Source organism: Camelina sativa, chromosome 11 (assembly GCF_030686135.1).
Source record: "Camelina sativa cultivar CO46 ecotype springtype chromosome 11, ASM3068613v1".
In the NCBI taxonomy this organism is placed as follows: Eukaryota; Viridiplantae; Streptophyta; class Magnoliopsida; order Brassicales; family Brassicaceae; genus Camelina; species Camelina sativa.
The window spans coordinates 10,263,422-10,285,378 of record NC_141890.1 but is presented as its reverse complement, the minus strand read 5'-3'; the positions used below and the strand labels follow the sequence as shown (position 1 = coordinate 10,285,378).

The following is a 21,957-nucleotide window of genomic DNA, read 5'->3' as shown; positions in this document are numbered from 1 at the left end:
ACGGTGAGAACTTTCTATATATAATGCTTCATCAAGGCCGTTGTTAACTCAGGTCTTTTCCTTGTTTTAGTTCTAGAACATTCGGATTTGGTTTTACCACTTTAATATATATTGATAGGGATTGACAATGCTTCTGACACCTAAGTCTTTTCCTCGATCTTGATTGGTACTGAAATAGTATATCCTTGGATACATAGGTAATGATAATAGTCTCAATTAGCAGCAAGTTGTAAAGAGTTCCTTCCTTCTACACCTCCTAACAGTCCATGTTCTCTTATGATATTGGTGGTTTAAAGGCAAAGGATGCTGTTTTGAAGTTCGAAAAGTTGCACAAAGAACTAGATATCAAGCCTTCATCTACATCTTATACAAAGCTTATTACTTATCTTTATGAATCGAATGAGGTACTTGCTCGCTTCTGTTAATTCTTTCGTTCTTTCTGGTCACCTCTCTACAGTTGACTCATTGATCATTAATTCATTCCTCTGTATTGTAGGTAGCCACTGGCCCACTGCTCTCGATGTAGCTGACAAAATGCGTGAAGCAGGCCAGCCATTGTTACATACTATTGATTTAACCAAAATTTTCTAAGTTTTGACATGGTACACTATCTCCTCAAACTACTTTCAAGAAAGTTGGATTTAGATTCAAATCTCTTCATTGATAATGAAAGGTTCTTTGAGAGATCACAAAGATTGTCTTTTTTTACATAATGATAAAACAGGAGTTTGATCATTGTCTTTAGTCACACTTTTGTCTGTTTCAGGTGAGATGGTCTCTAATAAAGACTTCTTTAATGGAGGAAACGAAGGTCATGGACCATTCTTTAAAGCCAATAATGAGAAGATCGGATAGCTATTATATAACCATTGTTTTTAATTCGTTTTGAAACATAAACATCGGATCTTGATTAATATACAAACTACACAAATCGTTACCAAGGAAAAAGATTACACATTCTTATTTTTTTTTTGTAAGAGATTTTAAAACAAAGATCGAACTCGTGAGGTACAAGGAAGAACACAATACGTACGGCGTTCTTTTTAAGCAGCTCTAGCAAGAAGTTGAAGAGTTTCAGGAACATCAGAAGGATCAATGAATCTCCTAGTCGTAATCCTCTTTGGTACAACCACAGTCAACACACCGTCTTCATAACCAGCTGATATCCCAATCATATCTATCGATTCCGGTAACCGGAATTTTCTCTTAAAACTCTTCACCGGCGGATCCGGTGATCCAGCCGTCGCCTCCGTTCGTATGATTAAGTATATCGAATCTTCGATCTCAACTTTTATTTCTTCTTTCCTTAACCCTGATTAAGCAAAAATAACAACAAAATATGAAGAAAAGAAAACTACGAGATAATCTTTTACAATGTGTGGTGGTGATAAAATATACTTAGTTAGAGATAAAAGCTAAGTAGTACCAGGGAGATCAACAGAGAAAGTGTGAGAATCTGGAGACTGAGACCAACGAACATGATTCTCTTGGTAGCTATTAAAAGACTCAGAAGATAAAACATATTCCCACGGCATCACTTGAACTCTCTGAAAATCCATTTTTTTTTCTAAGTATATTTGCTTCTTCTTCTTCTTTTTTTTTCTTGTGGATTGAATGATTTTGGTTGCTATTTATAATAAAGAAAAAAAAGATGACCCCAGCTGAACCATTTGAGCAAGTTGTTGTCTAACTAACTTGAAAAAAGTCGATATAAATGAGACAATAAATATAGATCAAGTGAAAAGTCGATAATTAGGTTGGTTGAGTTTGATTTGCGAGAAGAAAAAAAAAAAACACTCTTGTCGACTCACTCACAAGTAGAGCAGAGTTCTTGATATTCTTGAAAAGGAAATAATCTTACTAAAAATACATTTTTGTCGACAAACTTCAAAAAAAAGTTTGATGGGGCGAATTTGATTGGATGATAAAGTTTTTCTAGTTATTGACCACTAAATAATAATATGATTCCCTTCAAAATAAAGTTTAGGTACCCATTAAATATTTTTTGGTTTTTTTTTTTTGCATATTAATCAATAATAATGTTGAACTTATATTTCCAGCCACTCATTTTGTTCGACATTGCAACTTGTAGATAAAAAATAGTCCACTTGCCTAGAATATTAGTTTTATCGCGGTTAATTTTCTCAAAGAGGAAATTTTACAGGACGGTAAGAGAAAAAGAGAGAAAATCACAGGACCCATTTACATATATGTTTACTTACTCAATTACCCTCAGTTACATAGTTTAATTACATTAATACCACTACACTCCGAACACGAAATTGCTGGGGTTTATGGCCGGGTTTTATGATTCATCTTCTCCGATCTCATCATCATCTTTAAACCCTTGATACGGGACTGTGAGTTCGTTTTCTAGGTCTTGATTTCGATTTTTGTAAATGTGAAGAGAGATATAATGGTTTTAAAGGCGAAGAAAAGCTTAGGCGCTGTGTTCCGCCTTGCGATGAGAAACTCCACCAAAACTGCTAAACCCAAACCCATAGATTCACCAATTCCAGAAACTGGACTAGGTAAATAAATCTCTTGCTTGTATCTGATTGGCCCATTTCATAAAAATTGTGACTTTCTTATTGAAACCCCACTGTTTTGTTGGAACAGTGTCAACGAGTTTTATGCCGGAGATTCTCTCAACGCTTAAGTCTTCCGACGATTCGTCAATTACTAGTCAAGGTAACCTTCTTTTATGTCTCTTTGTTAGTGGAACAGAACAATCTAATTTTCCAATTTGGTTCTTGTTTGTAGATCTTGCTGAACCGGCACTTGCTGGTCAGGTCTCCTCTGCTTTAGATGGTATGTGTGTTTTGTACACTTCATTTGGTACTTCTTTTTGAGGCAATGTGTAATGTGATGATTGTTTTCAGTTAGATTTAGTGATTTTAGTCTTCTTCAAGAAAGGAATGGTTCGAAGAACGCGTTGGAAAGCTCTAGTATCCTGTCTAGGACCATTTGTTCGTCTCAAAGGCCAAAACTTGCTTCACGTGGTAGGATGCAGACAGAGAATTACCAGAAGAAACAGTCAGAGATTATGGAGAGGCTTGCCAAGGGATGTGTTCGGAAGCTAGGCACTGAGACTATGGTTGCGGTGTTGAATAAAATGGGGAAAGAAGCGGGTGAGAAAGACTACAATGCAATGACTAAGCTTTGCATATCACGAGCGAGGAGGAGCAATGATGCAGAGTATGCTCTTGATCAGATTGGGATGGCTATTGAACATCTCAGAGAAATGAGACAACTCGGATTCGCTATAAGAGAAGGAACTTATGGCCCTTTTTTGAAGTACTTGGTTGATATGGAAATGGTGGAAGAATTCAAGATACTCAAGGAGTTTATTAAGGAGGCAAGTCCTGAGTCTTGTGGGAGACTTGTCTACTATGAAATGCTTCTTTGGATCCAAGTCGACGATGAAGAGAAGATCCACAAACTTTGCAATACAGTTGATGATAGTGGGCTAAGTTTATCAACCTTACAAGGTACACACTGTACATGTATCATTAATTTCGTTTAGAATTCTCTGAGTTTTTAATTTGCTCCACTCTCAGAAAGTTGGCTTTTTGGTACTTTAAACAGAATATTATTTGGTGGCACTGTGTGAGAAAGACAGTAAGGAAAATCTTCAGAAGCTGTTAGAGATTGTCGACATAACAAAAGTATCATCACCAGAGGCATTGGAAAGCATATTTGAATACCTTGGAAAATTGGTGTCTGAGTCTGTTGCAATGAAGCTACTTTGGGACCTAAGAGACTGTGGTAAAGGTGGGATATAAATCAATCGAAATAACATGGTGCTGTTTATTGTATGGGTATTATGAATTTTACAGGTGGATGTATACTTCAGTATATAGTTGCAGAGACCGATCCGTATTTGAGAAAAACTAATATTATAGCATTGTTACATGGTTTCTTGATATGTTCAGATGGAGTGGAGACAGTTTCAAATCTCATATCCAACTATGCAACTTGCATCCCAAATTCAACGGTGAGGACTTGTTATATATAAAGCTTGCAAATTTATTGAGGCAATTGGTAACTCTGGTATTTTCCTTGTTTTCTTTCTTTTGCATCTGATTTTAACATTAGCATGGTGATTTTTGTTCATTGACAATGTTTCTGGAACCCAAATCTCGTCCTAGATCTTTTTTTGGTATTGAAATAGATATAACTAGAGTGTGTTAAGTCACTTTGATTCCAAGTTTTCTGTGAAAAAAGTAACGTCAATCCTTGATCCACTAAGATCTTCTAGCTAAAGGTTATCTCTCTTCTCACCTTTTGGTATTTATTTTCTTAACTTAGTGTAGAACACATATACATTGGCAATTGTTCTTTCTCCCTGACAATGATAAATGTTATATCGATTAGTGTCTCTCAATTGTTTACATGATGTGAGGTCCTAACATGGTTTCATGTTCTGACTCCTATGCCATTTTTCAATCTACAAATTAAAGTAAGTAACTAATTAACTTATCATGACTATTGTTTGGAAATGGTTGCAGACTCCATTTACAGAAACTGAGATTGAAGTCACTCACATCTCTTAAGTAGCGTTAAGTTGTTAAAGCTTCTTTTTAAGATAGCCTATGGGTCCTAACCATCCATGTTCTTACGTATTTTGGTGGCTAAAGGTAGATGATACCATTTTCAAGTTTAACAAGTTGCATGAAGAACTAGATGTCGTGCCGTCATCTACATCGTATGAGAATCTTGTTAGTTATCTTTGTGGCTCAAATGAGGTATTTGTACGCTTCTATCATTTTCAACTTTCATTTCCGTTACTCTCCTGGCTTTTCGACTCATGATAATTCCTTTGTGTTGTAGGTGGTCACTGCTCTTGATATAGTTGAAAATATGTGTGAAGCAGGTCTGGTAATATCGGCAAACATCCTGCACTCTTTGTTACAGGCCATTGAACAGATTCTTGAGTTTAATTTGGTACGGTCCTTTTTTTTGTTGATTGACTTCACTATATGTTATAGTAAAACAGCTAATTTTGGCTGGTCATTGTTATGCTCTTGATAGATTACCTACATAGTCTGTCTCATACTCATGTAAAATCAGAGTTGTGCTTGATCATATTTTTTCTGTTTCAGGTGCAAAGAATCTATTCAATAATGAGCAACAAGAATGTGAAGCCAAATAGTGAGACTTTCAGGAGATCGATAAACTTGTGCATACGAATCAAAGATGTAACTTATTTCTTATTCTATCAGCTTAAGTTCCTTCCTGTCGTGAACAATTTGCTCTCAACCTATTGATTCCGTGCAGTTTGAAGGTGCATATAATATGCTTGGTAATTTGAAGAAATTTAATTTGGCACCGAACTCTAGCATGTACAATCCTATACTGGCAGGATATTTCCGGGAGGTAATATCTTAAGCTCTCTTTTTAATTTTTTCTTTGTCTCATTTATGTTAAGATTCATCAAGTAATAGTATCGTCCTGTAATCATTAATATTGAAATATTCATGATAATAAGATTGTTTAACATGCAAAGAAACATATCTCGTCTAAATTTCTATTTTAGCATAAATGTGTATCGCATAGGCAGGTAGCTGTTGACAAACAATTGGTATAGCTTAAGACCATATCTCTGAAAATTATTTGCAGATTTTAGACCGATGGATAGTTTCATCTCCCTGTGTCTTTGGTATAGCTTAAGACCATATCTCTGAAAAATGTGAGTCGTTTTTTTACTGACATTTTTGTATGGTTTTGAAGAAAAAAGTGAGCAGTGCCTTAAAGGTCCTCAAGGAAATGAAAGAAGCTGATGTTAAACCTGATTCCATGACTTTTAGCTATCTAATAAACTATTGCGACGAGGAGGAGGCTATTGCGGAGGTAATCAAACTGTATTCTACTGATATTTTACCTCGTCCAAGTCTTTTCTTCTTCTTCTAATCTTGAAATTGGGTACCTAATGACACTATCTCTCTTGTTGTGTTGTCAGTCGATACATACTTAAAATTGCTAGTGTATGAGAGAAAATTTCATATGGAGATGATATACATACATAATCTGTGTTTTTTTTTTTGTTTTTGCTATTTTAAAGTATTATGAGGAGATGAAGCAAGCAGGACTTGAAGCTAATAAGCACGTTTACATGTCCCTTATTAAAGCATATGCATCATGCGGACAGTTTGAGAAGGCAAAACAAGTAAGCATGCGTAATATATGTTCTTTTAAAATTTCTAGAACAATTATATCCATGATTTAGTGTAGCGTAAGAGCTCAAGCTTTTTTTTTTTTACTTTAGGTGCTCATGGACCGGGGAGTTCCGACTAAGGATCGCAATGAGCTGAAAAGTGTGCTTATATCTGCTCTGGCGACAAATGGAAATACAACAGATGCTTTAAGTATTTATGAAGAAATGAAGATATCTGGCTGCACCGTAGAGCCAAAAGCTATTCTATCTATTATAGTAAGTTTCAAGTTTGTACTTTAGGCATATAGTTTTTCTCATTATTTAGCCGACTAATAGTGTATTAGAGATACCATAACGTACTGCAATGATCTCAAAACTTTTTTCTTCTGTAGGATAACTCTGATTCAAACGCAGAGTTGAGTACGTTGGTTCAACTCACTCATGAGCTGCGTGATTGTAAATTTTGGATTGATAGTTTCTTCAAAACGATCGTGTTTTCTGTTCGCAACAATAAAACAAGGTACAGTGGATTTTGCGTGTTCTTTGTTTAGTTCACACGCATACCCCATCGTTGTTAACTATCCTGTGATTTATTCAACCTCTTTTGTGTAGCTCTATTCTTGATTTGCTAGAGCAGACCAAAAACCACTTGTCCAAGGATGATGTCGCTGTGGAATATTGGTTTGAAGAGGTCCGATTCTATTTTTCTCATACGTTTTCACAAACTTTACATGTCAACTGATTTATTATAACCTCGAGATTTCTCATATGTAGGCTCAACGAAATCTTGGAAAATTCTGGTGTGTATTATTTTCTGAACTCTTGGCATCTTATTGTTGATATCAGGTGTTTAGGTCAATAGCGGAAACAGAGTCTAGTGATGTGAAGCTAGGAGTGGACTTGGTGAGCTTTATGAAGGAAGAGCTTGAGTTATGTCCTTCAAGAAAATGTCTAGATTTTCTTCTACATGCTTGTGTCAATGCCAAAGATAAGCAGAGCGCTCTACTGGTATGGAAAGAGTACCAATTTGCAGAACTTCCATACAACGTCCTCACCTATTTAAGGTAAGCGCTCTTTAATCTCTCTACGTACATTCAAAAGATGATTTTGAACTTTCTTAGAAATCGTATCTCGAATAGTGGCTTTTTGCTTTTATAATGAGTTCTTGGTTATATTTGGTTCCACAGGATGTATCAGGTTCTAGTAGCTGCAGGAGATTCGAAAGGTGCAAAGGCAATAGTATCAAAGATTCCAAATGATGATGTAGATGCCAAAAGTATAATTAACGAAAGCCGTATTGTATTTACTCCAAAGCTGAAAAGCAAAAAGTCTAAAAAGAAACAATTAGCTCTCCAAGCAAAGTAGGATGATTGGTTAAAATCCCACATTGTATGAGATTTTGTACAGAAGTGAACACTATTGCCACTATAATGGCTAAGTTGTCTTTAATTCGAACGCTTATTACAACATTAAGACAAGTCTTTTATGTATTTACCCCAAGAATAAAGCCGTTGCTGTAACAGGGAAGATTGCTGGACTTTGCGCAAGTCCTCACAGGTGAGCGGAAAGGGTTAGGAGCAACCGGATGAGAGGTACTCAGCCCTGCATTACGCAAAACTGCCTTTGCATTTCCGCAAGCTTCTTCTGTCTTATCAGTGAAGAAACCAGGGATGCCCATATTGTTCATCGTCTCAACCGCTCCTGCCCAGCTCGAGTACCCATCAAGGTCACAGTTCAAAGCTACAATGATATCCGGTGAAATCAGGTAAGTTACCTCTTCTTGGTACAAACCTTTCACAAAGCTCAACTTAACTCTGCTGTTTATCGTTGACGTGGTTGCTATTGTACCAGATAAGTCAGATGGAACTTCTGGTCCGATCATTATGATCTGCACGGTTCCTAAACCATTAAGCAAGTGAGTGATCTCTGCAAAGGCTTTGATCCAGTCAAGTTCTCGTTCTGGACCTAAGTAATGGACAGTTACTTCTTTCCCTTTCAGCAACAGATTCTTGGAATGGGTGCTTACTGATGTTAATATGTGGTAAAGGGTTAAAGGGTAACAGAGAATGTCAGCAACCGGGCTTGACCGTGGTAGACACCGTAAATCATAGTAATCTGACCAATCTGAGATGAGGATTAGACCTGGTGAACGCCCGTTGTTCAGATTCTGAATAGGTAAATCTTGTGGATAGTCTCCTTCCTCTAGCCCTCCCCATGATTCAGATTGTGCATCTGAGGAGAAACAGTGTAAGAGTCCAAAAGGTTGGTGAGAATAGCAACTGCATTGTCTTCTCCACATTCCCTTTTTATGGATGCCTAAAGATCCAAGCCATTCACATGTGTTTTCAGCATAACACGAGAAAGTGAAGATCTTTAGCTTGAGCTCTTCTTCTCTACTCATCATAGCTTCATAGAGACTACAAACACTCCGGTGCATTTCTCGCCAGTGCCGTTTCTCACAGTCTGAACCACAGTAGATGGTTGCACGGCAATGGCTACAACAAACACACTCACCTCTATGAACAGCTTTCTCACACATTGTGCACCTGCTTAAACCTGCTTCTTCACCATTATTACCAACGCGCAAATTCGTCATTCCTGAAACTAAGTCCATTGCTTCATCTTCATGTGCCATCACAATTTTCTTGGACTTCTGTTCATATGATTGTCCAGGAGGATGTGAAACCGTAACAGCAACAAAATCATGGCCCTTGAACATCTCTGGTGGCCACTGAACATCAACAGTCTCAATAAAAGGCGAAAACTTTATCATCCTTGGCAATCCCCTGACTTGCATCTCCTCTTCAAGCAGCAAAGGATGAACCAAAGAAAGAGCTTTCATTACTGCAAACACAAGCCTAAGCTCTTCGAGTGTCGGGCTCCTGAACTGGAGCTCACCAGAGGTAGTGCACCGGGCAACATCGATGACCGGAAACCGATCAGTTCCAGAAACTTCCAAGGACAAAGACTTAACCATCCTCTTGTTAGAAGGAAACATCAACGATTCAAGCTCATAAGTAACCCTTAAAACCTCAGCATTAGGAACTCTAGTTATTTCCCATGAATCATCAGTCATTTTCAGCGCATAGCTCATGGACCTATACATATAGAACGCTATATCACCACCATCCCCTCCTATGAACTGAACACACTGGAAAGGCTGTCTCTTTCCTGACCAATCTGAGTCCTTCCCAACCCGAACACCAAACAAATGACCTGGTCTGAGCCTCTTCCATGGCTCACTTCTGTATAAAGAAGCTGAAGCTCTAAATATGGATTGAACAATGTTGGAAGATGTACCTTCAACTTTCATAAGACAAACACCGGATCCAGGTCCTAGACCAGGACCTGTCCCAAATTGATCTTGAAACCTACCAAATAAGTTCTTCAAATGCAAATCCATTCTTCAAACTAAAACCGCAAAAGAGTCAGATCTGAGTAAAACAAGAAACCTGGGATCCCACAATATGCAGCAAGAAAGGTATAATAGTAACAGAGAAAGATAAAATCTTTAGGTAGAGGAAAAAAGAAAAAGCTCAGATGAGTTATTGTGCATTGGGTACGGTAATTTGAATTCTAGTAGATACGCAAACTCTGGTTTCGCAGTTAAACGGTCGTGACCGACAAAAATCAAAAAAGTATAAAACAACTTTTGTAGACTAATAGTTCGTTCGGGCCTACGTTATTGGTCATCGGACGGTCACGATAAATAGTCGTATCCATAGCAGTTTTAGGCTTTTATGGCACGGTTTATAATTTGGTTATGGCACACGGAGCCTCAGTTTGATTTTAGTGAATTTAAGAGTATAAAACTGGATCATCCAACATTGTTTAATTATGCTGGTATGTTATGTACATTAAACATTCAAATCTACCAAATACTCTATATAATCATACTACATGCCAACTGTCTCTGTTAGTTTGTTGGGACAATGCTATAGAAGAAGGGACTAGCGATATAAATGTTTGCAAAACCAGAAATACCAACTGTATTTTACAACAGACAAAAACTCTGGTCTGTAAAATAAAGAACTGAAAAAGATGACAACAGAGTATAATGTGGTTTGTTGTTACACATAAACAACCGAATAGAGTTTTAACTACTGCACTGATGGGGTACCTTCTTCTTCCATGTTGCTATCTTCCTTCTTCTTCTCTCCTCCAAACAAGTTTGCTATCACAGTTGAGGTCTTGTTTCCAAGCTCTAGCTGAAGCTCCTCTGGCACTTTCTCTCCTTGAGAAACCGGTTCCATCATAAGATCGAATCCACGAGCCTCACCTTTCTGAACCACGACAGGACTCCGTGCTTGAGAGGTCACACAGTTCCTCACTGGATTTGAAAAGAACTCCACTAACCTATTAGCCGCTTCTTCCATCACTTCGCCTTTCTCAGGCGTGGCTTCCTTCTCTTCCACCGTGCCATTGCTCATATGTTGCATTAATGTCAAAGCTTGAGCATATTCTCTGATCTCCGAGTCAGTAGTAGTGACGACAGCAGCATCGTTCATTGGTTGATCAACAGGAAGAGATTGATCAGTTTGGTTATTTTTGTTCTCTTCTCTTACATACATTTTAACAAGAGGAGCCACGTCGTTTTCTGGAGTGACAGGTTTAACTCTGCCCGGTATGAACACGAGACCTCTGAGTTTGATGTCACTATCTTTAACCTTAACGTTGAGGTGATAGCCTGCCTCAAAGGATCCTTCGATCACACCAGAAACCTCCTTTCCCACCAAATCAGTGTTAGGTTTTGGAGTTGAGATTTCTTTCGTGGGGGGACGACCTCTTTTTCTCTTCGCCAAGCCGTCATTAGCAGCCGGAGGAGGTGAGATGATGGTGTTTTGGTTCTGATGATTCATCCTTCTACATAGATTAAACGCATAAGAAAAAACATAAAAAATGTGCTAAGTTTCATATTGTCATAATGAAAGTGAACAAAATAATCAGAAGAAACATAAAGTCTGCTAACAAAAACAATAAATGAAGATTATAATTACATTCCTAATCTACAAAACATTCTAGATTTCACCATGCCGCTATCTAATTGTTGTTTTGATCTGAAACGAAGTTAATACAGAAGCACCAAAACTAAATTGAATTACGGAACTGATTTTAAGACCAAAGCAGTACATGGTAAAAACCTAAGTATCAAGTGACTCGCATAGGGTTTCAATTCAAAAATAATATAGAAAAGCAATCTCATCACATTAAAGTTAATCCACCTTCGAAAACAAACATATTTACCCTAGATTTATCAAAACCTAGTGTCGTCTAAATAGAGAAGATTTTCAAATCCATAAACTTAGAAAAAAACGGATCAAACCTCTATTATTTGATTAAATAAGAGAGAATACTAGGATAATTTGTTTCGAATAACTACAGAAAACAAATCGAAAATAATCAAAAAAAAAAACCTGAATCTAATTAAACGTGGATTCAGAACTACCAAGACCTAGAAATTATCATATGTAAAAGAACTTAGTCTAATGTTAATCGAAAAAAAGTGGTAAAATAATGGTTTACCTCTCGGCCACGCGACGCAACAAAACCACACGAAATGGTTCTTTAAAAACTCAGAAGCGTGAGCATGTGAGTGTGAGAGAGAGTTGTTTATAAACAAACTTCTTCGGCTATCTTTGTTCAAGTTTTGCAGTTTCTCTCTCGCGTCTCTTCATTTCGTACCTTTTCAAGTTAGCAGCCGCCTAATATAGGCTTTTAATGGGCTTTTGTTAATTAGCATTAAAGATTTTTATTTTTATTTTTGTTTATATGTATATTCAAAACCAAAAGTCTCATTTTCATTAATTTGGTTCCTAATTTTGACATTTATTTTTGTATAATATTCAAGAATTAATTTTTCAATATTAACGCGATGGTAATAATCATATTATATTAATTGAGAAGTACAAATATGAAACTAAACTTCAAATGTGTAAAAAATTATATTCAATTGACATTAGAAAAATTTAATGAAGCTTAATTAATTAATTTAAATAAATATAATTAACTAAAAAATAAAAAAACACTCACAAATCAAATATTAAAAAATCTAAAAAAATAAAAATAAAAATATTTTCTGCCTCTAATAAATTATGGAAGAAATTAGTAAATATATATTTTTAAAAAAAATATAAACCAATTAGAATTTTAAAAACTAAGATTTTATATCCAAGTATACAATATAATTATTTTTAATAACTAAATTCAAAGATTTTGTTAAGATTTCAAATTATGATTCTTCTATCATCTTTATTTTATTTTATTTACAAATTGTTTGGAATTTTCATATAATATTTATGGTTAATAAAATGCAGAATTTTTTCTGCATATATTGTGATTTGAAATTTTTAAAAACAAGATATATTACCCAATCTATGAAAAATGTGTGTTTTAATTTCCACATTGAACGGTTGGTAAAACTAAATTTAAATGTATGATAAATTAATAATTTTTATTTGCTCACAATTATAATATTAAAATTACTATTTTATATTTCACAAAATAATGATGCAAATACAACAAACAAACAATATAAAACTGTAATAATATGTCAAAAATAAAATACTATAATATTCTAAAATAATTAGTATTCAAATAGACTAATAGATTTACAAAATAATTAAAAATAAATCTTATCACAAACATTTTTTTTTAAAAAAAATATATAATATTAAATTTTATTATTATATTATAATTTTTTTAAAAATGTTGATCTGTGTGCTTTAAGCACGGGATATCTACTAGTATAAATGAAAAGAAAATTATAAAAAAAATAGTGCTAAAAGTTTTGGGACGACCAGAAATATTTGATTCAACTGTCGTTTCATGATTTTACTAAACAAAATACAATTTTTCCTTGCTTTGGGAATAATACGGAATATCATAATTTAGTCGTAGTCGGATAACTGACTAAAATTTGGGTTGTCCATTATGTAGCATTGTTATTTATTTTCAATAGTTTTAAATGTTTTATTTGATGTATTACTTCAATCATTATTTACTTTCAATAGTTTTCTTTTTATACTTGTGTTGAACTGTTGATTATTAAACCAATGTTTATTTAAAGAAGATCAAAAACCTTGTAAAACATTCTTTCTTACACCAAAAATCAAACTGGTTTGAGTTCTAAAACTAAAACAGCTCTGATTTCTAACATCTTACGGTGGAAAATTGGTGAAATGATGATGACTTGGACAAATAGAGTGAATCAATCTATACACTCTCTCTTGTAATGCAAATCCAACTTCTCAAAGATTCCTCATTGTTTAGGCAAGTTATTGGAACGTGCCATGATCCTTTCTCCGATTCCTGAATTTATATCCCAAGAAAAAAAAACATTGATTCAGGTATTGATTCAACACAAAAAAAAAGACTAAACAGAAGACACATATTTGAAATAAGATTGTGAAAAACCTGAATCACAACTGAAAAGGGAGGAGGCATTTCAAGCTTGAGAGAACCTTTCACAAAGGTAAACCGAACTTGATGTCTTTCTTTCCATTTTTGGAAAAAACTGTTACTTAATAATTCAAAAATGTGATCTCTCATCTCATCATTAGTCACAAGTAAACACTTGAGTTTAGCAGCAGCATAGAGCCAATACCTGAAATCAAAATATCATAAAAAGAAACCAATTATTGAGTAACCAAACCAAAACCATGTAGTGGGATTATAAAAGGAGATTAAGTCAGTTCATACCAATCATCATTGGAACCTGGTGGAGTCGCGTATAGGACATTGTTATTAATCCACTCTTCCACCAAATTCCGGTGATTCGGGTTATCTAAAAGCGCATTGACCCGTTTCTTGTGCAACAGAACTAGCGGCTGCTTTTTGTTACCACTTTGACTGTAAAGCTCCTTCACTACAGCTTCAAGCTGCTCTTCTTGCACCATGTGCAATTGTGTTAGTAATTCGTAGGCATGTATGCATTAAAAAAGGGAAAGAAAGAAAAAACAATGAGAACCTGTGGTAGACTGAAACCACCATCTGCAAAATTTTGTTGGTAGAGCCCAATATTTGCTCCATCTACTATAGCTTCGTAATTTCCATGCTTTTCAAGCCACTCCTGTTAAATAGTTAAAAAATGGTTGGCATTTGAATGATAAATAGATACTGTAATAATCAACATGCTTGATTAAAGTACTGAACTTTTTAGAGCTCCACCAGGAATAAAAGATATGCCTACATTACATCCAAGGAGATCTAAAAAAACATAAGCTACATTGGAGCATTCACTATTCTTTCTAGATAGTGCCTGTTATAAAGCTTTAACAAATCACATTTGGAACTATACAGAAGTTAAATATGATTCCTAGTTGATATTGATTCATGCTAAACGTGTATGCAGCGTTTAAACAGCAATGCAGAAACAAAAAAAGAGCAGTGTAATTATTTCTCTCTAACCTGAAACTCGCTGAAGTCCGCCATTGGCTCACATGAATTCATCTTCGCCTTCCTCTCCACAGCCAAAGCCACCAAAGAATCCACAAAATTTTCAGTCTCTAACTCATTTGTATCTACACAATCCAAATGTTCGTCACAGCTCAAGCATTTCCCGGTTGGACTAACACTACCTTTCTTCACAATCCATTTACCTTCCCCAACCCATCCAAGACCATGCCACCCACCCCCATTCTTCAAAACAGAGGCTCTAAGCAGCTCAATATCAGAACCAATCCCATTATCACAAACCTCACTAGCTTTCTCTCCACAGAACCATTCCTCAATAATTTTTGAAGTTTCTTCACTAACGCAGCCAACACATTCTCTTAATTTATGCAAATACTTATAAACCTTCTTTTCTCTGCCCGTTGCAGCGCTTACCTTCAGCAAAGCCGAGATCTCTGCCTCCTCCAACACAATACCTGAAGCATCCATGTGGTCTTCCACTTCATAACCCTTTTCAGCCTCCATAATCTCACAGAAACAGAGCAAAGCTGGAGAATAAGTTCTAAGACGAGGGACAGATACACCGCCAACAGCAACAATGTCTTTGACAAGCTTGAAAGCATAATCACCGTCACCTTTGGCAGCAGCTAGTCGTGCCACTGCAGTGACGCAGGACTCATTAGGACTTACCCCGGAACTAACCATACGATCAAAAATTTGGAAGCCACGGTCGATGGCAAGGGTTTGAAGAGACGGGTCACTAATGGACGCAGAGCAGAGGTAAAGAAGGCTTTGGAAGTGTTGCTGGCTGAGGCGGATGTCACCTGAAGTGATAGCTGCATCGTATAGAGCCAACGCAGCTGAGAGGTTCTTGGACTTGGAACAGGAATGAAGATTGATAAGGAGATTCTTCTCTGGATTACGGCCTCCCTTCTTCTTCTTGTTTGGTTTTGTAGGGCTTTCGTCGTGGTGGCAAGAGCGGCGTTTATCAGTACCAGCCATAGAACAGTATATGTGCAAATTAACAGGGCGGTTTCTTAATGTTACAAGCTTTGAATTAACGAATGTAAATGATGAAACCCTTACCCTGAGCCAAAAAAAATATCATAAACCTCCAAAATTAGATCGAGCAGAAACAAACCAGTTAACAACATCCCAAAAACAATCTTTTCACAGAGACTGAGGTACTATAAGGAATAAAAGCTTAAGGCCAATTCTTCAAAACAAAGATCTGATGCTTTCATTGATATCAGTTCACTCAGCCTTTCGAAAAAAACAACCAACTATTACAGGGATTAAACAAAAGGAATGTCATTTTGTATAGTTTCATCAGTTTTGCACCTGCCTGGCAAATTCAGGATCCAATTGAAGGCTGATCCAATCAAACTGTTATCGTTTATTCCCAGAACCCCAAGCAAAACATAAATTGGATCATATAGACCCACAAACAAAGTTTAAAACAGAGATTTAATCTTCGAATTAGCTCAACACCACACTAAAATTTAAAACCATGAAACTGATTCATCAGAACCTAGCGAGTAAGGAACATGCATGAATCATAAACACTCGAGACGGGTTCCAAGGCTGTGAAAACTACGATACTCTGACTAAATCCTGAACAAGTCCTGACTAATCTAGGTTAAAAGCTTCTACATTGAACAGAAACAACTAGGGGTTTATAAATCTCTGTACCTTAGAATAAAGGCAGAAACTTTAAGGTATAGAAACGAACCCAGAAGGGAAGGTCAAAGCAGTATTGGTCGAAGAAGCTAACCTGCGAGGAATGGCTTGATAGGGTAAGCGAGTTTGAGAGAGACAAGGCGGTACGGCGCTGAGCAAAGAAGAAGGCAGTGAAGGTTTTTTTAATTTCATAACTTTTCCAATTTTTTTTTTATCAACCTTATTCAATTTTTGGTTTTCTTCCAAAAATCCAAAAAAAAAATAAATAAATAAAGAAGCTATTTCAACTTATTTTCATACAAAAAAAATAATTATTTTGTATAGTTAAAAATATCAAAAAATGTATTTATTTATCCATTAAAAATTTATATGAATGTTGATTGTTGAAATGAAAACTATAACCTTAATGAATATACTACATAAGATAAATATATAAAGAAGCTACTTCAACTAATTTTAATATAAAAAAATAATGTTGTATAGTAAACAATAGACGAAAAGAAAAAGTATAGTAAACAATAAAATTCAAAAAAAAATGTATTTATTTATCCATTAAAAAAATTATATGAATGTTGATTGTTGAAAACTATAACCTTAATGAATATAGTACTTTTTTTTTTTGCGAACAGATTACAAGATTGACTCAAACGAGCCAATTAGACGGGAAGTTATTCACAAAGGTGATTGGAAGCGACTCCATTCTATCACGACGCGCCAGTTTGTCCGCTCTACCATTCTGTGATCTTGGTACCTGAACGAGAGAGAATGAAAGGAATTCACCCTTATCTTCATCAATAGCGTCCAGATATGTCTTGAAAGCAGGCCACTCGGAAGGCGAAAACACCATCTTCACCAAATCAGAACAGTCTCTGAGAAAGACGACTTTCTCGTTATCAGCACCAATCATACACCTCATTGCCCAGGTAAGGGCCTCTACCTTTGCGTGGAGCGGTGACAAGCTACGACGAGAATTAGATGCACCCATGGTAGGAGATTCTCCGTGAATATAGTACATACGATAAATATTTGGAATGTAGTCTACAATATCTTTAGAATTGGGTTAATGATTCTTTGGAAGACTTCAGATTTGGATTATAAAATTTTTGTGAAGTGATTAGGTGAAGCAATTGTTTGTATAGGGAACAAAGTCAAAAACTAGAAAATGTTAGACACCTAATTTAAGTGTTGATTGGTTCTCCCGCTACTTCCCACAAATGCTGTGTTTGTGTGTGGTAGCAGTTGCTAATGATTGGTGCCAATCACACAAACCGCTTTTAGTCATTCCCAGCCACTCGAAACCACTGAATTCCAAAAGCTGCTTCCCGCAAGCATTTGTAGTTGCGGGCGATTGCGGTTGATTTTTTTTTTTAAACAAAAAAAAAATTCAAAAAATACTAAAATATTTTTTTCTTATATCTTCAACATAACCATTGTACCCGGAAAATTAATTACAAATATGATTGAGGATATTAGAAAATAAACAATTATAAGAAAATAAGATTTCAATTAGCAAAAATCCAGAAAACGTGATGTAAAACTATTGGCACATCGCACATACATTAAAAAAAATCTAAATAAATATAACATTTCATCAAAAGTTTAAGAAAATAAGATTATTTGTGAACATACTATAACAAATCACTAATGACTTTTCTCAACTCTTTCATAATTAATTTACCTTGGCCTTGTAATTCAATGTGAGGAACTTATTGAGTGTGTGAGATTTAGCAGAGAGATCTATAATTTAAAGCACATGTTTTGTCATTTATCACATTACTTGATTAAATTTTGGGTGAAAAGCCAAATGCATAAAGTAATAAGTGTTTCAATATGAAATTTATTTATTTTTGAATAATTAGGTTAGTATTTTTTAATGATTTTTAATTATAAATCAAGTTTAATAAAGTTTTTGGTGTTTTGAAATATTTATATAATTAATATTACATTTATTATTTTTTAATTGCTATTGCAACCCTTGGTCAACCAGTCGTAAAACTCCAGCAAACGCATCCATTTTAAAACGTTAAACCAGTCATTCAAAACGCTTAATAACGCTTGAAACCACAATCTCCCGCAAGCGCAACCGCAAACATTGCGTTTGAACCAGTCAGACCCTTAACATATCACATTGCTATTAGTTAATTCTATTATTAACCAAATTTCCACTTAATAAAAATTAACAATATAATTATTAAAATCTTGTATTGTCAAATCTCTTAATACTAGATTAGGCCCGCTTTAATACGTTGATATAAGAAAAACATGTGAAATTTTAAGTTGTATTCAAAATATTAATTTTATTTCATTTGATTTTTAAAAAAACCAGACTTAGAGTTTATACACTACATCTTGCAATACAGTTTCTTTGTATATTACATGGTAATAAATTAGATTTTAATTATATGCACTCAATCCCAATGAGTGACATTTACAATTTCATATAAAACAAAATGTGCATTGTATCAAATTTATATCTTACTGAATATTTTAAGAAAAATAAAAATTAATAAACATAATTCTCAAAGAAAAAAAACTGAAAACTAATTTTATCTCATATTTGAAAAGTAACAAAATATCAAATATATTTTTTTCATATTTTGTAATCTCATACTTAATAGTTTTACTACTTGTCCAACTAATTTTAAATAAAACTATACTAACATTATCATAAATTACTCAAAAATTTAAAGACGTTATTATGAAAAAAAAAATATTTGTTTATGTAAAGTGAGTATCTACAATCTTTTTTCTTTTAGGATTAATAATTGACAGTATAATTTATTTAATTATGGTATTATAGTAATTAATTGTATAATTTTTTTAATTCTTTTTCTTATATAATTAGTAATTTATAATTAGAACTAGTATTATTTTTATATACATATATGAAATATCTTTTTATATTTATTAAATTGTTTAAATTTTTTGTTTCTTATAATTTACACATACGTTAAAACAAAGTTTTTGTATAACACATGACAAAATCTTTAATTTTTAAAATTGACATGTGTCGCGATCACATGAGTTACTAACTTTGAAAACCAATGTTTATATAATAACATAATATTGAATACGCTATCAAATCATTAACCGATTGAAAAACTTAAAAAAATTATATTAATTTCTTATTTTGATTATTTTATTTTTCTTATATTATGTTAATCACTAATTTTAATACATTAAACTTTTTTATACTTCAATCACTTTTCTGTATAAAGTTCTTTTTACTATATGATTATAATATATAATACCTATAATTAAATTGTAAATATTTTCCTTATTAATTGCACATATTTTCTTATTGAAATTAGTAATTTAATATATAAATTTTCTAATAGAATTAGTGATATAATAGATTACTTTTGGTTTAATATACTTTTTTAAAATATTAGTTGTAATCTTTATAATTTTAGGATTTTTTAATTTTTCTATAATTGTTAAATAAAATTTTCTATCACACATGTCAAAATATTATCGATATACTTTGATATATGTCGCGATTATATGAATTACTAACTTTGAAAACTAAGGTTTATATAATAAGATATCAAATGTATTATTTTGTGTTTTCGTTGAATTGATTAATTACCTACTAGTTATATATACATGTGCGTGAACCACCAGGAATAATGGATAGTCGACATGTTATGCTCATATGGTCAAACAATATGAGCCGTGTTAATGGATAGTCCACATGTTATTCAACATTACATGAGCCGAGTAAGTCCTTGAACTGAAATTTTAGTTTGTTTGTTTTGCAGGTGTGTGTTCTTCACTCTTGACAAAGCTATAGCCTCCATTGATGGATGTTAAATACAATTTTTGATATTTCAGTGTGTTTTTTTTTTGTATTTTAGTTTCTTATCTTGAAGCTGCAAAGACGCCAAAGAAGGAGGCTACAACCAATGCCGATTGTAATTTGTGATCTCCTCTCTTGATTAGAAGTGTTTTGGTTTTTTATATTCCCTGAGTTCTATTTATTTTTTTTTGTCAACAAAGTATACGATCAGCTCAAACGAGCCAATTGGAAGGAAAAACGTTACATAGGTTACTAAATGCGAAAAACTGTACGAACAGAGCGCGCCAGCTTAATGATTCTTTGGAAGACTTCAGATTTGGGAGTACAAGAATTTTGTGAAGTGATAAGAGGAAACAATATGTATAGGGAACAAAGTCAAAAACTAGAAAATGTTAGACACCTAATTTAACATATCACATTGCTATTAGTTAACTTTATTATTATTAATAATTTATTAACCAAATTTTTACTTAATAAAAATTAACACTATTCATTAAAATCTTGTATTGTTAAATCTCTTAGTATATCAAATTTATAATTTTTTGTTTTCGTCGAGTTACTTAATTACCTACTAGTTAATGTTCGTGAACCACCAGGAATAATATTGGATAGTCCACACATGTGATGCTTATATGATCAAACAATATAAAATCCCCCACATATGCCTAACTACCTATAAATATAATGTACGATGATCCTCATTCTATTAACTAAACTTACTCACCCCACGAAAAATTTAGCTCCAAAAAATAAAAATAAATGGCAATGATGAAGATTCCAAACCAATACACAAAGATCGAGAAAGAAGATCCTAATGAGATAATTCACAGGAGAGCTCAGTTTCTGATCCACAAGATTCTCCAACGAGCCGATACAGAGACATTAAGACATCAACAGAAGAGAAATACTATTACTATCAAAATATCGTCGTTTAGAGTGGTCGGGATAAGAATGAAGATAGGGAAGAAGCTGAGGAAGCTAAGGAAGAGTTGTGTAATGGCGAACAAGCATGGTGATCTTATGCCACGTTTTCTCAAATCTCTTAGACGTTATTTCTTCTGTTCCTCTCCTCCTCGAGACGTCTCCGACCTTCAACCTCTCTTCGCTCTTCATGTTTAGAAAAGGAATTATTTTGTTTTAATTTCTTGTCATACATTGAATAAATTAATACTCGTATCTAGATCTATGTTAGCACTTAGCAATGGTGTTAACTATATATACATATGAACCGTGTGAGTTTTATCATTCACCGAAGAATTGTACCAGGGATCGGGATTCACATCTTATCATCTTTGAATTTGAATTAGAATCTTGATGTCCTAAACTAAGGTCATATGAAGTTCATATTATGAACCACTGGTAAATAAATAACCCATAAAACCACCGGTAGAAATAAAGTTTCCGGTGATTTATATATAATGATATGGGGTATGTATATGGAACGCATAAAATAATTAATTTGGGTAATTGTTTGACATAACATAGGTTTTTTTTTTGTTACGCAAGCACTTTTCAAACTAGGTTTGTTGAGTGGAAGTCCAGCAAACATATCATAGCATAACAACACCTCAGACGTCACGTCTACCAGACTACTACACAAAAGACAAAATTTGTTCTAGAGCTAGAAACATAAAGATATTAATGACTACATCATATACTCATGTGTTTAGAATTGAAAAGCACTTACACTGTGTTGTGTATATGTTTGTGTGAATCAAATGATGTTGTTTTATTGGTCAAGGGAGTGGAATCTATCTATATGTGACTTATATTTTAGAAATTAGTATACATGTTGGTAAAAGTATACATGTTGGTTATATATTTTAGAAATTAGTGTCTGACATATTAACGACATTAGCTTTTCGCAATGCGGAAAAGGGAAAATGGTTGTCTGAATTAGTGGACTAAGGTGTACGATTGTGTTGACCAA

The 21,957-nt window shown here is 34.1% G+C and overlaps 7 protein-coding genes across 9 annotated transcripts; 2 read left to right on the top strand and 5 right to left on the bottom strand.

Annotated features, from left to right (window-relative positions):
• Positions 1–858: 858 nt before the first annotated feature.
• LOC104722862 (15.4 kDa class V heat shock protein) lies at positions 859–1,889 on the bottom strand. The gene is made up of 2 exons (XM_010441112.3): positions 1,427–1,889; positions 859–1,312 (listed from the first exon to the last, which is right to left on the bottom strand). The coding sequence occupies exons 1-2, from the start codon at positions 1,557–1,559 to the stop codon at positions 1,044–1,046; spliced, it is 402 nt and encodes a 133-aa protein (XP_010439414.1). The 5' UTR covers positions 1,560–1,889; the 3' UTR covers positions 859–1,043.
• Positions 1,881–7,626, top strand: LOC104722857 (pentatricopeptide repeat-containing protein At4g21880, mitochondrial). The gene is made up of 17 exons (XM_010441107.3): positions 1,881–2,531; positions 2,620–2,691; positions 2,764–2,811; positions 2,883–3,491; positions 3,589–3,774; positions 3,936–3,997; positions 4,641–4,748; positions 4,834–4,947; positions 5,106–5,201; positions 5,281–5,379; positions 5,734–5,853; positions 6,065–6,169; positions 6,269–6,433; positions 6,550–6,677; positions 6,770–6,848; positions 7,004–7,221; positions 7,345–7,626. The coding sequence occupies exons 1-17, from the start codon at positions 2,417–2,419 to the stop codon at positions 7,520–7,522; spliced, it is 2,502 nt and encodes an 833-aa protein (XP_010439409.1). The 5' UTR covers positions 1,881–2,416; the 3' UTR covers positions 7,523–7,626.
• On the bottom strand, positions 7,440–9,560 carry LOC104722858 (uncharacterized). Its single transcript, XM_010441108.3, has one exon. It carries the CDS (start codon positions 9,558–9,560, stop codon positions 7,641–7,643), a length of 1,920 nt encoding a protein of 639 aa, XP_010439410.2. The 3' UTR covers positions 7,440–7,640.
• Positions 9,561–10,108: 548 nt separating this feature from the next.
• LOC104722856 (uncharacterized) lies at positions 10,109–11,830 on the bottom strand. Its single transcript, XM_010441106.3, has 2 exons — positions 11,681–11,830; positions 10,109–11,020 (listed from the first exon to the last, which is right to left on the bottom strand). The coding sequence occupies exon 2, from the start codon at positions 11,014–11,016 to the stop codon at positions 10,258–10,260; it is 759 nt and encodes a 252-aa protein (XP_010439408.1). The 5' UTR covers positions 11,017–11,020; positions 11,681–11,830; the 3' UTR covers positions 10,109–10,257.
• A 1,368-nt stretch (positions 11,831–13,198) lies between these two features.
• LOC104722855 (proteinaceous RNase P 3) lies at positions 13,199–16,463 on the bottom strand. Of its 3 annotated transcripts, none has more exons than XR_015570289.1 (6): positions 16,323–16,456; positions 14,564–15,635; positions 14,124–14,225; positions 13,856–14,039; positions 13,571–13,760; positions 13,199–13,465 (listed from the first exon to the last, which is right to left on the bottom strand). XR_015570289.1 is itself a non-coding variant. In XM_010441103.2 (6 exons), the coding sequence occupies exons 1-6, from the start codon at positions 16,418–16,420 to the stop codon at positions 13,370–13,372; spliced, it is 1,737 nt and encodes a 578-aa protein (XP_010439405.1). In that variant the 5' UTR covers positions 16,421–16,463; the 3' UTR covers positions 13,199–13,369. The 3 variants fall into 3 exon arrangements, 2 of the variants coding, with proteins under 2 accessions (XP_010439405.1, XP_010439407.1); XM_010441103.2 differs by having other exon boundaries at positions 13,856–14,034; positions 16,323–16,463; XM_010441105.3 differs by having other exon boundaries at positions 13,856–14,034; positions 16,241–16,385.
• A 408-nt stretch (positions 16,464–16,871) lies between these two features.
• LOC147933819 (uncharacterized) lies at positions 16,872–17,213 on the bottom strand. The gene has a single exon (XM_087472341.1). The coding sequence runs from the start codon at positions 17,211–17,213 to the stop codon at positions 16,872–16,874; it is 342 nt and encodes a 113-aa protein (XP_087328467.1).
• A 3,573-nt stretch (positions 17,214–20,786) lies between these two features.
• On the top strand, positions 20,787–21,146 carry LOC104722854 (uncharacterized). The gene has a single exon (XM_010441102.1). The coding sequence runs from the start codon at positions 20,787–20,789 to the stop codon at positions 21,144–21,146; it is 360 nt and encodes a 119-aa protein (XP_010439404.1).
• Positions 21,147–21,957: the final 811 nt, after the last annotated feature.